Source organism: Strigops habroptila (assembly GCF_004027225.2).
Source record: "Strigops habroptila isolate Jane chromosome 13 unlocalized genomic scaffold, bStrHab1.2.pri S16, whole genome shotgun sequence".
Classification (NCBI taxonomy): Eukaryota; Metazoa; Chordata; class Aves; order Psittaciformes; family Psittacidae; genus Strigops; species Strigops habroptila.
Window position 1 is genome coordinate 3,234,895 of NW_022651054.1, and position 16,670 is coordinate 3,251,564.

The 16,670-nt window shown below is 49.5% G+C and overlaps 1 protein-coding gene and 1 long non-coding RNA gene across 2 annotated transcripts; one reads left to right on the forward strand and one right to left on the reverse strand.

Annotated features, from left to right (window-relative positions):
• Nucleotides 1-828: 828 nt before the first annotated feature.
• Nucleotides 829-10,373, reverse strand: LOC115602110 (argininosuccinate lyase). Its single transcript, XM_030472892.1, has 17 exons — nt 10,270-10,373; nt 10,045-10,106; nt 7,839-8,033; nt 6,869-6,952; nt 6,488-6,544; nt 5,859-5,956; nt 5,139-5,216; nt 4,789-4,866; nt 4,332-4,384; nt 3,858-3,920; nt 3,532-3,646; nt 2,801-2,885; nt 2,569-2,628; nt 2,209-2,292; nt 1,860-1,940; nt 1,505-1,611; nt 829-1,069 (listed from the first exon to the last, which is right to left on the reverse strand). Exons 2-17 carry the CDS (start codon nt 10,054-10,056, stop codon nt 919-921), a joined length of 1,401 nt encoding a protein of 466 aa, XP_030328752.1. The 5' UTR covers nt 10,057-10,106; nt 10,270-10,373; the 3' UTR covers nt 829-918.
• On the forward strand, nt 9,252-12,733 carry LOC115602113. Its single transcript, XR_003989605.1, has 3 exons — nt 9,252-9,322; nt 10,000-10,126; nt 12,636-12,733. It is a non-coding gene; the product is annotated as an uncharacterized LOC115602113 (long non-coding RNA).
• Nucleotides 12,734-16,670: the final 3,937 nt, after the last annotated feature.

The window sequence follows — 16,670 nt, forward strand, 5'->3', positions numbered from 1 at the left end:
CAGTGGCAGCTGGGGAACAAGTGAAAGCTCAGTTGGCTGAGACCTGTGAAATGAAACAATGGGGAGAAAGCTTATGTGAGGAAAGGGAAGAAGCATGAGCTGGGAAGGAGGAAATAATCCCTCTTCTGAGTCTCTTGGTGTTGGCCGTTGCTGTCACCTTTCCACCTGAATAAGTGTACATAATCGATTTCCCTGCCACAGCTAACTTAGCTGGAAGGTGAGACAAATGTACTAAATCAGAGAGAAGGGTCAGTAAGCAGCAGGGGACTCAGGAATGTCGTGGCAGTTCATCCTCAAGTAAGGTTTTTCCTGCTCTTAGTTCTGGTTTTACTTCTGTAAGGGCAAAAGCTGGTAAATGATTTCTGTAAGAGGCAACAGCAGTACAATAACAGGGATTATTTAAATTTCTTTTTAATGCACTCTGTCCCAACTTAGCTTGAAGGCAAATCAGGGCATGTGTCAGAGGAAAGAGATGGACCTGGGACCATGCCAGCCTGTGCTTTGGTATAAACCAGAAGTAAAGGTAGTTCTGTGATGGGTTGGGATGACCTGTGGGCTGGCACAACCTGCCTAAGGCCATGCAAGCTCTAGTGCCAGGGGGTGAGGAGATTTTATTTTCCTGCCAGAAAGCAGGCAGGGAAACATGATCCTAGGAGGAAAGCAGTGATAGCTGGAGATGTGGTGTGTGTTACAGGTGTTGTACCAAGCATCCCTCTTTGTGGACACACACAATCCTCCCGCAACACATTTGCTGACGCTCCTGCTGCTCTCTGCATATCAGAAGCCCAACTTAGTCATACCCCTAAGAAGGAAGACACAAGACAGAAGTTTCAGTGAACTACATACACCACAGTGTTTATTAACTCCAGATTAGTGATATAAGCACAACATTGCATCCACGGGATCTCTCCCCACACTCTAAGCCTGTTCCTTCAGCCTCTTGAGCAGCTCCCTCAGGTGATCGATCTGGGCACCCACACTGCTCTTGGCAGTGCCCCCCATGGCCGTGTACTGCTCCACACTGTTGAAGAAGTTGAAGACCTGGGAGACGTCGCTGCCAAACAGGGGGCTGGGGAGGCAAAGAGAAGAGTGTCAGTGGAGAGCACTGGGTGCTGCTGCCTGGCTTGAGGTGCTCACTGCTTGTGGAGATGGTGAAGGAGGGGACATGGAGCCTTTTTGGAAGGGAAAAGGCCTCCTGCAGCCCTGCTTCTGCACTTGTAGTGCCTGAGAGTAGCTGCTTGTGGCAGACCAAAGAGTCAGCTCCACAGGTGGAAGTCTGGAGCCAAACTGTTCTGCAGGGCTGGTGCCCCCAGCTCAGGGCATGAGTTTCATCCAGTCCCTCCCAATAGCTGCTGCCCGTGGCCTGCTGGAGCTGCGTGGTAGTGATGTTGTCCCCATCCTGTGTTGTGAGGGCCAGCAGGATTTTGGGGTGCTGTCTGGCACAGCTAATATAGGGAAGGGCACCCTGTTTAGAGAAGTCATGGTAAATAATAGTGATACGAACCTGATGCTCTTCAGCTCATCCAGGCTGAGTTTATTGATGGGGATGCCTTTAGTCTCAGCAAGGTGGACGGCCTTTCCAGAGGCAATGTGGGCTTGTCTGAATGGCATCTGCAGTGAGAAGCAGAGGCTGCAGTCAGTGACCAGGCAGTGGGGGTGTTTTTCAAAGGACAAAAAAATATGTGTTCTCTGTTTTGCTTGGCTTGTTTTCATCTAGTAAAACACCATGTGAAACCAGGTTTGTTGGCACAGACTGATCGTCACCTCAGAACAGAACACAAGGCCTTATCTCAGGCCTTCGCTGAGCAGTATTCTCCATCCAAAGGAATTGGAGTTCCAGGTTTCCCCCTGATACTTACCCCTTTACGGACCAAGTAGAGAGCAAGGTCAGTAGACAGCATGTCAGGGGTCAGAGCCCTCTCCATATTCTCCTTGTTGATCTGCAGAAGGGAGGGTGAGAGGGAAACATCATCAGCTCTTCCTCTGGGACACGTTAGTGGTCACAGTGAGAGGACTGTATCTGGAAGGGACCTGGCTCTAAAAGGACCCTCTAATCCCCTGAGCAGCTGACAGTGGTGGTCATGATGAGCAGTATGGGAGAGCCACTGAAGAGCCTTCATCTTAGGACCACCCTAGAGCTTGTTTACCCATGTTACCCACGCAATGTGCATCCCAACCATGTTCAGTAGTGAGAGCCTGAAGCTTTACCTGGAGGGTAGAAATCACTCCAGTGGCCACCTGGAGCACAGCATTCAGGGTGTCCACAACATCAAAGACAGCCTCCTTGTCCTCCTGCATTAAAACAGGGATGGAAACTGCTGTGAGTCAACCTGGTGCAGCCCAAAAGCCCAACCAAGAGCCTGAGCAGCCCGGCCAGCAGAGCCGGGGGCTCATCCCAGGGGCTCCTCTACGGCCATGGTACCAAGTGCATTGTGCTGAGCCTCAGCCCCTTCCTCACACCCTGCCCACAAGCAGGGTCTGTGCAGGGACAGGGACTGGCAAGTCTGCTCCAGAGTCGAAGAGATGTGTGTGCGTGAGAGGCCCTGAGACAGCCAGCATGTGTTTTACCTGCAGATCCTTGTTGTAGGTGCTTGGAAGGCCTTTGAGAACCATGAGAATAGAAGCCAGCTGCAGAGAGAAACAGGCGAGGTGGTTAGGTACAGGAAGAGAAGCACATTGCCCCAGCAGAGGTGAAGAGCCCAGCCTGGGCACATTTCTTTGAGCAGAGGCAAGAAGCAGGAACATTCCTCAGCCCTGTATGAGCAGTTTCCCCATCCTCTTCTCTCCGGAGCCGGCTCACCCGTCCAAACACTCGTCCAGCTTTGCTGCGGATCAGTTCCAGGCTATCGGGGTTCTTCTTCTGAGGCATCAGGCTGCTGCCAGTGCTGGAAGAAAGGTGTGTGGGGTGTAATCGTGAGCAGAACCCCAGCCCTTACAGACACAGGTCAGGCAACATCGTGGTACAGCCCTCCAAAAGCAACACATCAGTCCCCTTCCCCAGACTCCTGTTTAGGTGTAGGGAAGCAGTGAACTGAGTTTCTCATGTTTCCCACAGCAAAGCCTTTGGTTTTGCAGTCCTGTCTGAAGCTAACAGGCAGTTCCTCCTCTCAGAGGCAGCAAAGAGGAGATTTGCCGCCAGGCCGCCCCATGGCTGGTGTCACAGATCAGCTTTCCTTCTGTGACAACAGAGAGGGAGCGCTGTGTTGTGCTGCCCCAAGAGACAGGAAATGTGTTGGGATTGCAAACCCGGCCAGGCAGGGAAGGCTTTGGCAGGCAGTGGCAGCAGAGGAGGAAGTTGTCTGTGCCAGCAGTTGCTGGGGAGGAGCTGAATGCAGGCTTGGTTGAGTTGCCGGAATCAGAAAGAAGTGTTCAGGACTGAGGAATATTCACCCTACGGCTGCCTTTCTGCCAGCCTTTTAATGCTGTGTCAGCCTGGGGCAGCAGGGAGACCCCAAATACTGTCTTACTCTCTCAGGTGAGGATAGCTGAGGAGGAGAGGCTGAGAGAAGGGTTCTTTGTCCAGAGACCTACCTATAAGCATCAGAGAGGGTCACAAAGCCAAACTCGCTGGTGCTGTAGATGATGAGATCTTCAGCCATCTTGCTCAGGTGGATCATCAGCAGGGTGGCAAAGGAAAGGAATTCCACTGCAGAGACAGCAGGAAATCAGGAGGTGAAAAAGGTGCTTTGACAACCCAGTGGGCCCTGAGTGGAGTTTAAACACTATCAAACAGGTTTTCTGTCTAATTGCTTCCTGGTGGAGGAAGTCAGTCCCCTTATGAAGGGAAGTTAACAAGAACGGTCTCAGAAGGCTGCTTCTAGAATAGTGTTGGGAAGAAGGGATTGAGTTGTGCTTACCCACAAAGTCTCTCTCACTAACAGCATCCATGCTGTTCAGGCTGATGGAGGCAAAGTCCAGCTCTGTAAGGAAGGTGAGGGACAGAGGAAGTCAGGCTTGATATGACTGGAGCTAGAATGCAGAAGTTTACCCCAGCATGCAGGCAACCGTGAGCCCTTGAGTAGTCCCAGGAACACAAACATACTTTGTTATTAGCCCAGGCAGCCAGTGTGTAGCAGAGGTGGTTCTGTTTATGGTCCCACCTTACAGGCACTTCTGCCTCACTGCAGTAAAAAGCCTTCTGGCTTACTGAGTCACTAGGAGCTGCCTCCCTCCTCTTTCACTGAGCATCAGATAACACTTAATTCTTTTTGATGAACACTCTCCCTCTCCATGTTTAAGATATTGCAACTTCAGGACAATGTGCCAAAGCTTCCCCATGTCCCAGGGATTATGAGCAGACCTGTGCCTCTCAGTCATATGGAGACATTTACCATTACGTAGAAGCTCTCTATCAATGTCCAGTGGGTGACCAGCCAGAGCACCACTGCCAGGGGAGAAAGAAACAGAAGTCAAGTATGACATCCTGCACACTCAAACCAAAGCTGAGCTCTAGCACCCAGTGATGACACCTCTCTGGAGATTTCCCTTCTCCAGTTCATTTTGATGTCAGTGTGGCCTGAAGCTTAGCAAACTCTAACTTCTGGAATAAACTAGAAGAGGAAGGTTTATTAGATGCAAGATTGTAGTTCTTAATTTCAGGAAGTGAGAAGAACAGTCTCTCTGTGGTGACAGTCTTCTATTCGGCAAGAGAAGCAAGGCTTGCACCCTTGCAGCTTTTTAATGCATAGGTTATACAAACCCCAGTGGTTCAGGGATGCAAAGATCTGCTTCAGCCATTTCGCAGAGCAAAGTGAGACCCAAGGACTACACACGAAGTAAACTTTATACCTTCCCAAAGGCAAGACGTTCATCCTCCTCTTCGCATCTCCCAGGCGCTCAGAGTCACGGGTCAGAGCAACAGCATGGCTGGGAAAGGACATGAGAGGTGAAGCACCTGGTGTCAGAAAGTGTCACACAGCCTCAGAGGTGAGAGTGGCCAAAGGATGGAGCATACAGGAGTCAGCCTCTGCTGCCCACTCAGTGCTTGGACCAGAGCCACATGGGGAGCTCCTGTTCAGTGTGCAAGGTTATCTCTGGTTTGTCACCACCCCTCAGAGGATGATGCCCTTCTAGGCTCCAGCTGAGTGTGGCCCCAGGTGTGGAGAAAGGTCCCTGCAGCCAAGTGTGAAGGTGGTTACCTGAGCAAGAACTGGCTCCATCTGATGGGCTGAGCTTTCTGCAGGTGGGTGTAGCCAGGCAAGATAACATCAATTTCTCTGCATGTGAAAGGAGAGAAAGAGGTGAGCAGCAGCTGTGAGGGTACCAGCAGTGGCAGGTACAGTCCAGGGTGTTCTAGCAAGGTCAAAGAGAACATCTTTAGCTTGTGCTGAAGCTGGTTTATCTCTGTTTCCCTGTCGCCTGCTACCTAAACACAAGGGATTTAGATCTCCTGATCTTCCAGAGTGGTGCATCTGCCCTAGGCTTCCCTGGAAAACTGCGTGGTACAGTAATCCCTCTGTGGCAGGCACAGATTCCCCAGTCCACCAGCAGTTTGGAGTGAGCTATGTAAAGAGCAGAGTTAAACAGGGAGTTTACACACCTGAGCTTTTCTCATATTTAGCAACCTGAACCATGTTCCCCACTCCTTCAGATGGATTTGGTCCTTTGAAAGTCTTGTCTGCACCTCCCACCTCAATTCCTTTGCCTGGATTCACTGGGGGAAGAGGAAGGTCTCTGTGATGTGAACTGTGGGGAAAGAGGTGCCACTGCCTTTCCCTGTGATACCACACACTGCCTGTCTGTCTGCAACTTCCTCTGCCAGAGACCCTGCTGCTGCCCTCATTGGGGCCAGTCAAAGAGCAAGCCTAGAAGTCTCCTGGTTCTGCAAGGCAACGGTCTTGGATTTGGAAAGGACTTACATAGCAGCACGTTCCACCAGGGTCCTAATGAGCTGCAGGAGGTGATTGGAGATGACAGAGATGGAATTCCTCATGAACAGCTTCAAGTCAGTCACAACCTGTATGAGATTGGCCACAGTCAGACACAGCAGAATGTGATATATGAAACATGAAATATTGTTCAGCAGAAAGCCCTGGCAGAGTTATCCCCTCCTTGTTCTCTGTGATGGGAAGGGACATCTTACCAAATGCATCCCTGTCACTGATCTATGAAAAACACTATCTTGCTTTCCACAAACAGAACCAAAGCCCATTCTTTTCAGTGGCTCCTCAGGTATTGTCAACTTTGACTAAGAAAATCCCAAACCAACAAGTCAGTCTTCCTCAGAAGGACTGATCCTGAAAGTTGCACCCAGCCAGGAAAGTCATGGTTTCTGTAGGCTTTCAGAGCGATGTCAGTGGAAGTTTGTGGGCTTTTACCACCAGGAATAAATTCTGCAGTGCCCGTTCTGCTGTGCAGATGAGTCACTGCAGTGTTTAAAGCCTGGAGAGTGTCAGGTCATGTAAAAGATGGCATAAAGAAACATGATTGAGGAACTGAGGTGGGGGAGGAGTACAGAAGGAGGAAAAACAACCAGTTCTGTACATACCTGATCATTCCTGCTTCTTCCAGTGTGCAGCTTTCCAGCTATGTCTCCAATCAGCTCCTGAGGACAAGAGGAGGATTTTAGTAACTTTGTACTGTAAGCAGGAGACTCCACATAAGCAGACCTCATCCCTGCCTGGAAGGGACCCAGCTCTAGGATCCTGTGAGTAGCCATGGGATCCCTTCTGGGGAAGGGCAGGTTTGGGTTCTAGAGTTGTACAGTGCCTCTTCCACAACAGGGGTCTTGGAGCCACTCGATTGTGCACCAGGGGTTTCAGTGCCACAGGGTTCAGAGGAATTTCACAGTAGGACAGAGGTACAAGCACTTCATGTCAGGCAGATCCAGCTCCAGAGGAGCAGGAACAAGAGGTTAGGGGACCCAAACCTTTAGTCTGCGTTCGTTGGCAGTGTGGATATCCTCATCAGTGTGTTTCACCACAAAGGCTCCTTTAGACCATTCCTCAGAGATCTACAAACATCAGCAGAAACACCAGTCAGCCTTCTACAGTTACCCTGATGCTGTGCATGAGTGTCCTCAGGAAATACCAATTTCTGCCATCCCAGTGGAAATCAAAGTGTTAAGTCTCACATGAGCTCTGGCATTCCTGTTCTCTCACCCAAGGCTGGCTGCTTGCTCTATCCTGATATTCTATACTGCACTTGGTGGGATTCCATGATGATTCTGCAGTGTTCTGGCTATAGGAGGATTTAAGCATTGCAGCAAAAAGTGAGCTCGTTGTCCACCAGGATTTTCCTATACAAACATTGTATAGAGTCACCATTGTCCATGGTGGGTGAGCAAGAACAATGGGATATTTTCTATGCAGGCTGTGCATTGCCTGCTTCTGACTTGGGCAGCCAGACACAGCAGGATCCCAACTGCCAGCAGGAAAAGAATATTCCTAATTCATAGGGAAACAATTCCTGGTGACCGTGCAGTGTGAAGAGGCTGGGCAGGTCACACTGAGCACACCTCACCGTGGCACCGGGGCTGCCATGATGAGTATTGGCAACGTGCTCATCGGGGCTTCAGGCTTTCACTGGGGGCTTCTCGGCTGGTTCACATCCCACTGTTGGGCTCTGGGGCCTTTAGTGGGATGCAGTTTGAGCATCCATTCCCTTCCGAGAATGTTTCCAAGAGAACTAAGTGCAGCACACATGGGCCCATCATGTCTGTGACTTAGGGCAGCATTCCCTTTCAGGAAAGCACTTCAGCACATGCCTAGCTGCAAGGAATAGGACATGAGGACATGGAAAGATTCTCTTTAGAACAGCAGCTCAGGGAGGTTACTAGAGATGCTGTCAGAGAAGGAGCCATTCATTCCAGCACACATGACAGTCAGGGAAATAGATACCTTTTCCAGGCCACTCAGGATCTTCTCCATCTCACTTTTAGGCAGGATTCCAGTCTTCTCCAAGGCTTTGGCATAAGCCATGCTCCCCTGGATATCAACTTCTGCCAGTCTCTGATCATAGCTGATGGAAGCATTGAGCATCTCCATGACTGGATCTCTGCTTCCACTGAATCTTCCTCCCCAAAGTTTATCTCCCTGAGAGAGAGGAAGCAGCATATTAAAGAGGCCCAATAACTTCAGTGAAGGTCCTATGCACTATGTAACATCCAGTGATCTGTTTATGCAGTATTGAGGCCATTCTCAGCTGTGTCCTTGCAGGGTGGTAGCACTGACCAGAAAAGCCCTGGACTTCAGGACCTTTGGCAAAGCGATGGAGAACATGGCATTGTCACTAGTGTTTAGCCCGCAGGCTGTGAGGTCTGGCTCAGGAATCCTCCAGGATATTTTACCTCTGCAGGAAGTCCTTAAAATTATTATCAGGGCATATGGTGCAAGACCAGCATGGATTTCTCTTTTAAGGCAGCTGCAGGTCAACAACCCTCTGACAGCCTTTTAAAGGGTGGAAAAGGAAAGCAGTCACTAACAAATACAGTGAAAGCCCGTGTCATCAAAGGCCGTTTTGTTCTGTTGAGCTAACAGGTATGTTTCTTTGATTGACAAAGAGCTGTAGGCCAGCACAAACCACATTATGAAGTGTTTGGGGTATCTCCAAAGTCCATGATGTGCTTGCAAGCTTTGGCATAGAATTAGCATAAAACTGGTTGAGGTCCAGACTCCAGAAAGGGAGGTCTGGGTCCCTTTCAGCATCAAGAATGTTCAGGAAAATAAATCAACAGGAAGGTTTTAAAACGCATAGAAATAAAAGTTCGTTTTCTACCCATAACCAAGAGTCATAGAGTAACCTCACACATTTGAATGTGTCATCTACGTAACTACTGCACTGGGTGACCAAAGACAGGTACAGAATTCCATCTATGCATCACAGCTGGTTGTGTGTAAGCTTTTTTCACCAGTGAATCAGCAACTGAATGGATTCACTAGTTAAGAGACATACAAGTCACTTTTTGCTTGCCTGGGTAGGACACCCCAAAGCCCCAACTCTGGCAAACTTGCACTGAAATGGAATTTTACTTGTGCAGAGACCTTACAAATTATCCAAGATTTCAAAAGCAACTCTCCAGCAACCGGCACAAAAAAGAAACTGGAGGCATTTAAAGGAAGATCCTAAATACAGTCACCATTGCAGAGTGGGTATAACCACTGACCTACCTGATTTCTTTTAGACACCCTGTCAAGTCTCTTCTCACACTGTAACTACCATGGACAGCAAGAAGCTGGTGGGACAGTTGCAAGCTGATCTGTGCCAGGGCTTTTATCAGTCAAAGCACTGTTAAGTAACCTCAGAAACTTGATTCCTAGTGACTGTCTCCACGTCTCTGCTGAAACAACGTGACTGAGAGGGCAGCAGGAGAGAGCCTACACAGGTAAGGGTGCAGGCATGTGCCTTTTGATACCTTTAAGGTAGGTTTGTCAGAAAGCTGAGGGAAGGCAGCGGAGGAATCAGAATTGAGAAAGAAAGGTGTTAGAGATCCTCAGTGAGCATCTGATGCCCACAGGAGCATGGCACAGGGGATGCTGAATTAAAGGCCAGTACCAGAGGCCAAGTGCTGGAATAGGAAACATGTCTATTTAGATATAACTTCAGTATTATGGGTTTTCATCAAAGTGAGAAGTGGGTCAGCAGAAACATTGCAACACATACATTTGCAATCAGGAAATCAAAACTGAAAGATTAACTTTACATAGCTACAGGACTCTGATTTGGGAGGTGGATATTACAGTCCAAGAGCTGACAGACACTTGTGTACAACCCAGAGCAGAGGAGGCCAGGGCTGTAGTAGCCATTTGAAGGCAGACAGCGTGACTCACTGACCTGACTGATCACATCTCAGCTACCAGCACAGAAACTGAAAGCACAGCTTTTGTACAGAGAAACGTTTGCAGAACGCGCTGTGCAGTACCTCCTGCCCCAACACAAGTAATCAGGAATGAACTGCACGGGTTATTAGTCCTTCCCTGGTAGAAGGAAGAACCTGCAGGCAATGGCAGGCTGCTCGGCCTGGGACTTACACTTTAACTCGGCTGAGCTTGTGTTTGCCAGAGCACCCCGAGACCACCCCTCCGGAGAAGCAAAGTTCACCCTCACCTCGCCTGCCATTGCTGACGATGTTCTGCTCCTCTGCGCAGCGATCCCGCAACTGGTGCGACCTGTGGAACAGCGCAGTGAGGTGAGATGAGGGTCCCGGTCCCGGTCCGGGTCCGGGTCCGGGTCCGGGTCCCGGTCCCGGTCCCGGTCCCGGTCCCGGTCCCGGTCCCGGTCCTGGTCCTGGTCCTGGTCCCAGTGGCCGGTCCCGGCGCTGACCCCGCTCACCTGCTCCGCAGCTCAGCCCGGCCGGTCGCTTGCTGTTCCCCGGCCCCGCCGCCCGCTTTTACACGCTTGTGCGCGGGGCTGGCGGCTCGTCCCGCCCCGGCGGGGCGGGGTGTCCCCGGGGCTGGCCCCGCTCCGGTCCCGCCTTCCCTCGTACCACCCCGCGGCACGGGGGGGCTCGGCTTTGGAAGGGCAGTGTGTTACTATGGCATTTGTTCCCCTGTGTGCACTGCCGGAGGCCTCTGAGAGTTGCAGGAAGTGCATCGCACTTTTCTTGTCCCCTTTTGGGTTTTCTGCCCTTTAGCCAGCACTGTTGGCCCAGGACCGTAGGATAACTCAGGTAGGAAGGGACCAGTCCAGCTGTCTTTCTTATGTTCTTCTCTGTCCTACTATTCATCCCCTTTCTGAGCTGAAGTCTAGGGCACAGTGGGATTGCTCGATTGGGGCGTGCTGCATTCTGTAGCCGAGTGCCACGGGCAGAGTGACATTGCTAGTGTCAGGCTGCCTCTGGCTACCAAGTGTGAATGAGCAAGTACCTTTTGCAGCTGGATTTCCAGTGTGCTGCCTTCAGTGTCAATCCAGAACATGCTCAAACTCTGTATCTGAATCCAAGCATTAATTCACTGCTTCTCAAACATTTCCACTTATGATAATTTTTTTCAGAGGGGGATAACCCTGTTCCCTTTCAGACTTCCAGGCTTGTAGCAGCACAGAGCATCACACTGTTTACACTGAGAAAAACTCTTTAGACCATTTTGTTGCCAGGTTCCTTCCTCTACTGAAGTCTCTCATTTTTAATTCTTCTCTTGTAATGTTCATCCTTTAGGAATGTCTTAATCCTCGTTCTGAGCTTTGGCAGGAGGTTTGCTGAGGATTTGGAAAAGTAGTAAGCACTAGAGTTACATCTCGAATGAAGCATGTACAGGGAGAGGCTTTACCTTGAGGTGTTTGTGATATGGGCTCAGGGTTGGCTATGTGAAACATGCAACCTATTAAAACCTATTCAAAGATTGGTCTCCTCCAGAGACCAGTTGTGACCCACAGAGCTAAGAAATGGAAGATGGGATCTCTGTGGCACTTGCAGAGTTGTCCCATATCTATTTCGATAGTTGTGTTTTCACATCATTAACCTATGTATGTGTGCTACAGGACAGATTTGAGTTTTAAATGTTACCTGTATTTAATCAGTTACATGGTTAAATATACCAGTGAAAGTTCCAGTTTCGGTTCCATTAGTTCCAGGCCTCTGTGTAATTTTTTCCACGTATCTGTATGTGCATCTCTCTGTAACGTGAGGAATAGAAATGGTTGAAGAATCCCAATGAAACTGGTTTGTGTTGCCTGGCAAAGAGGAGTCCAGTGCAGATGTTGGATGTTGCTGTCTCAAATTCATCCATGGCGCCTGCAGGGGACGTTGCTGTCACACAATGCGTCTGTTCTCACAATTCTCTTGTTGTGGCAGTGAGAGGTTACTAGCTCAGCTTCTTCAATAGAGAGCTAGGGGACAAAAGGACCAGGCACAGGAATTTGTTTAGGAGGCAAAATACTCAGCAGGACTTTTCCCAAGTGTAAAAGCAGGTTAGACATCTTTTCATTGGGGGGCCCCAGAGAAGAGTTCACTACTTTTTCTAATGTCTCCAGAGCCCTTCTGTAGGCTTGTTATCTACTTGGGTGTCAGGTCAGAGTTGCATAGCCATCTGCTGAGAGTTTCAGTACTTTGTGATCAGCCTACATGAATTCTTGGTTTAAATCCCTTCCTGTGCTCTGTAACGGAGCAGAGATTTAAGTCCAGAGTAGTGTCCAAGCTGCTGAGCCTTCTGTCTATACAGATCTTCCTGTGGTAAGGGTCAGGGCTTTAAAAACCCAAATCACAATGGGTTGTAATAGGATGATGGTGAAAGTCTGAAGATACTGTGAGCCTCACACTCCTGTAATCATGGAATCCCAGACTAGTTTGGGTTGAAGGGACCTTAAAGTTCATCCAGTTCCAACCCCTGCCATGGGCAGGGACACCTTCCACTAGAGCAGGTTGCTCCAAGCCCCTGTGTCCAACCTGGCCTTGAACACTGCCAGCAATGGGGCAGCCACAGCTTCTCTGGGCACCCTGTGCCAGCGCCTCAGCACTCTCACAGGGAAGAACTTCTGCCTAAGAGCTAATCTAAATTTACACTCTCTCAGCTTAAAGCCATTCTCCCTTGTCCTGTCCCTACATGCCCTTGTAAAAAGGGCTTCAGAGATCTCCACAGGTCCCTTCCAATCTAAGTTATTTCACAATTTTAAGGAAAGGGTAGATGGGTGGGAAGTGCCAGTTGTCATGAAGTAGGAGACCAAGATGTGATAATCTGCTAATACCTCCCTTTCCCTTTCAGTTTGGCAGGGCTCTGCATCACTCAGCACTGGCCTTGAGCAACAATGCCAGACATTTCCTGCTGGGAGCAAGAGAAAATCTATTCAGCTGAGGCTTCTGAAGGTATTGAGAAGGAGCTAGAAGGTACAAATAGGGAAAAAGAGGGAGGAGTGGCACAGGTCAAGAAAACTTATGGGAGGAAAAAGAACTATGAAGTGGAAATGAGGAGATATCCCTTCTTCTGGCTCTGTAGCTGTTGTGTGTTGGTGTCACCTCTCCCTTTGTTGCTCCTTTCCCCTATCAGCTATGAGTGCATAAGTGATTTCCTGGCCACAGCTAACCTATCTGGGGAGTGAGACACAAGTGCCAAAACAGAAACACAGCAGGAAGTTAACAGAGCAAACACAAAGGAATTTTATGGAGTGGTGATAGAAATATGCTGTTCTTTAAATGCCAGGAGAACAGATCAGGTTTAGGGTCAGAATAAGGGGACACTGAGGGTGAAGATGAAGAAAGGGAAGTTTTCAGTTGCTGGTTTTTCTCTTTAAGCACATGGGAGAAGAGTGTCCTGGGGTACTTTATTAATGGCAGGAGATTTAGCTCATGGCATTTTGTAGTGTTTGTGCTGTAGCCCTTAACCTAAACATGGTGAGGCAATGCTTGCATTACTGCCATTACCTGTGTGTGCTACAGTCTTGCAGTCCTAAGGCATTGCTGCATCAGCATAGAGTGCAGGGTGCTGAGCAAAACACCTTTAAAATGCTGTGACAGCAAAGAAATTGTCCATGACAAAACTAACACTACTGTGCTGTGGGTCCCGGGTTCAAGCTGGTTTAGCATTTAATGAAAACTGCACGACTTTCCCTCTGAACAACTGTTCTTTCTCTGCCTTTCAAGCCTAGTAGCAGGCATATTCCATCCAGAAAACACTGCAGAACAATAGTTCTGGGGAATTCAGGAATGATGTTTCAGGTGTTTGTTTAATCAAGTATTTAATTCCCCAAAAAAGGCTTTTTCTGGTGTTTATTCTGATTGTATTTCTATAAAGACAGAAGGAAAACAGCATTAAGATTCATGAGGCAGTCAGCCATGCCAGTGTCTTTTCAAGCACTCTCCACAGATAGCTTGGCCTGGGTCACACAGAAAAAAGCTTGACCTGGTACCATGCAACCCCTGCGATTTCAAGGAAACTGGGGCCAAAGGTGGTTTTGTGTTGGGCTGGAATGACGTGTGGGTTGATGTGCTGGCCAAGTCCTGCCTAACACTAAGCAAGTTTGGTCCCAGGTGGTGAGGAGACTTCTTTTGGCCACTTAATCTCCCCTGCTGGCAGGCAGGCAGGCGAGCATACTCCTGTGAGGAGGGCCGTGATAGCTGGAGATGCGGCATGGGTTACAAATGCAGTATCAAGTGAATTTCGTGCACACCACAAGCCTCCCTCAGCACATTGTGTGGCCTGCTCTGACACTGCTGGGTCCAGCCTTGTGCTGCATAGAATCATTGAGTCTTAACTGTAAACTTAACACTGCCAAGTTGACCAGTAAACCATGTCCCTAAGCACCACATCTACATGTCTGTCACATACCTCCAGGGGCTCCACCACTTTCCAAGTCTTATGAGGAACAGCTGAAGGACCTGAGGGTGTTTAGTCTGGAGAAGAGAAGGGTCAGGGGGATCTTATCGCTCTCTGCAACTAGCTGAAAGGAGGATGGAGTGAGGTGGGGTCAGTCTCTTCTCCCAAGTAACAAGTGATAGGACAAGAGGAAATGGTCTCAAGCTGCACCTGGGGAGGTTTAGATTGGATATTAGGAACAATTTATTCACAGAGAGGGTGCTCAGGCATTGGAACAGGCTGCCCAGGGTGGAATCACCATCCCTGGAAGTGTTCACGAACCATGAAGATGAGGCCCTCAGTGACATGAGTTAGTGGTGGCCTTGGCAGTGCTGGGGTAATGGTTGAACTTGATGATCTTAAAGATCTTTTACAACCCAGTTGAATCTATGTTAGCACCTGTAATAAGTGCTTGGAGCGATGTAGAGATGTTCCAGCTGCCCCAGCCATTGAGTCAGCTGCATTTGGAGCTCGGCTAAGGTGCCTCTATACAAACGCCCGTAGTATGGGGAACAAGCAAGAGGAATTAGAGATGTGTGCAAGGCTACGGGGATATGATGTCATTGGTATCACAGAAACGTGGTGGGATGGCTCCTATGACTGGAGTGTCGGAATGGAAGGTTACAGGCTGTTTAGAAAAGACAGGCCAGGCAGACAGGGAGGAGGCGTTGCTATCTATGTCAGTGATAGGCTGGAGAGTATGGAACTCTGTCTGGGGACGGGTGATGAGGTAACAGAGTGTTTGTGGGTCAGGATCAAAGGGAAAACAGCAATGGGGGACATTACGGTGGGGATCTGTTACAGGCCGCCTGATCAAGAGGACTCTGTGGATGAAGCACTCTACAGACAGATAGGAGCAGCCTCACGCTCGCAGGCCCTGGTCCTCATGGGGGACTTCAACCATCCTGGCATCTGTTGGAGGGACGGTACGGCCCGGCACAAGCAATCCAGGAGGTTTCTCAATTGTGTGGAAGACAACTTCCTCTTTCAAGCAATAGAGGAGCCGACAAGGAGAGGTGCCATGCTTGACCTCGTGCTCACCAACAGGGAGGGACTGGTTGGAAATGTGACGCTCCAGGGCAGCCTTGGCTCTAGTGATCACGAGATGGTTGAGTTTGAGATCCTCAGGACAATGAGAAGAGCATGCAGCAAGCTCACTGCCCTGGACTTCAAGAAAGCAGACTTTGGCCTCTTCAGGAACCTCCTTAGTAAGGTTTCATGGGATACAGTCCTAGAGGGCAGGGGGGCCCAAGAGTGCTGGTCAGTATTCGAGGATCACCTGCTACGTGCTCAAGAGTGTTGCATCCCGACTAGAAGAAAGTGCAGCAGGAGGGCCAGGAGACCTCCATGGATGGACAAGGAGCTGCTGAGGAAACTTAAGAGGGAAAAAAGAAGCTTATAGAAGGTGGAAGCGAGGACAGGCGGCCTGGGAAGAATATAGGAGCATTGCCCGGGAAGCTAGGGACCAGGTTAGGAAAGCTAAGGCCCAGCTAGAATTAAGTTTGGCAAGGGATGTAAAAGATAACAGGAAAGGATTCTATAGATACGTAGCAAATAAAAGACAGACTAGGGACAATGTGGGCCCTCTCCAGAAGCTATCAGGAGAACTGGCTACCATGGATTTGGAGAAGGCTGAGGTTCTTAATGACTTCTTTGCCTCAGTCTTCACCAGCAAATGCTCTGACCACACCACGAAAGTCTTGGAAGGCAAATGCAGGGACTGTGAGAACAAAGACCTTAGGCCCACTGTAGGAGAGGATCAGGTTCGAGACCATCTTAAGAACCTGAACGTGCACAAGTCCATGGGACCTGATGAAATCCATTCACGGGTCCTGAAGGAGCTGGCGAATGAAGTTGCTAAGCCACTGTCCATCATATTCGAAAAATCCTGGCAGTCAGGTGAAGTTCCCGATGACTGGAAGAAGGGTAATATAACCCCCCTTTTCAAGAAGGGGAAGGTGGAAGACCCAGGGAACTACAGACCAGTCAGTCTCACCTCTGTGCCTGGCAAAATCTTGGAACAGTTTCTCCTGGAAAACATGCTAAGGCACATGAAAAACAACAAGGTGGCTGGTGAGAGCCAGCATGGCTTCACTAAGGGCAAATCCTGCCTGGCCAATTTGGTGGCCTTCTATGATGGAGCCACGGAACTGATGGACAGGGGCAGAGCAGTTGACGTCATCTACCTGGACTTGTGCAAAGCGTTCGACACTGTCCCGCACGACATCCTTGTCTCTAAATTGGAGAGACATCAATTCGATAGATGGACCACTCAGTGGATAAAGAACTGGCTCGATGGCCGCACGCAAAGAGTTGTGGTAAATGGCTCGATGTCCAGTTGGAAACCTGTAACGAGTGGTGTCCCTCAGGGATCGGTGTTGGGACCAGTCCTGTTCAACATCTTTGTCGGCGACATGGACAGTGGGATTGAGTGCGCCCTCAGCAAGT

Excerpts from the sequence above, each read along its gene's own strand:
- LOC115602110 (XM_030472892.1), bottom strand. Across the intron at positions 6,545-6,868 it reads CCAACGAACGCAGACTAAAG|GAGCTGATTGGAGACATAGC; the intron begins GTTTGGGTCCCC and ends TCTTGTCCTCAG. Across the intron at positions 5,217-5,858 it reads CTGGTGGAACGTGCTGCTAT|AGAAATTGATGTTATCTTGC; the intron begins GTAAGTCCTTTC and ends TTTCACATGCAG.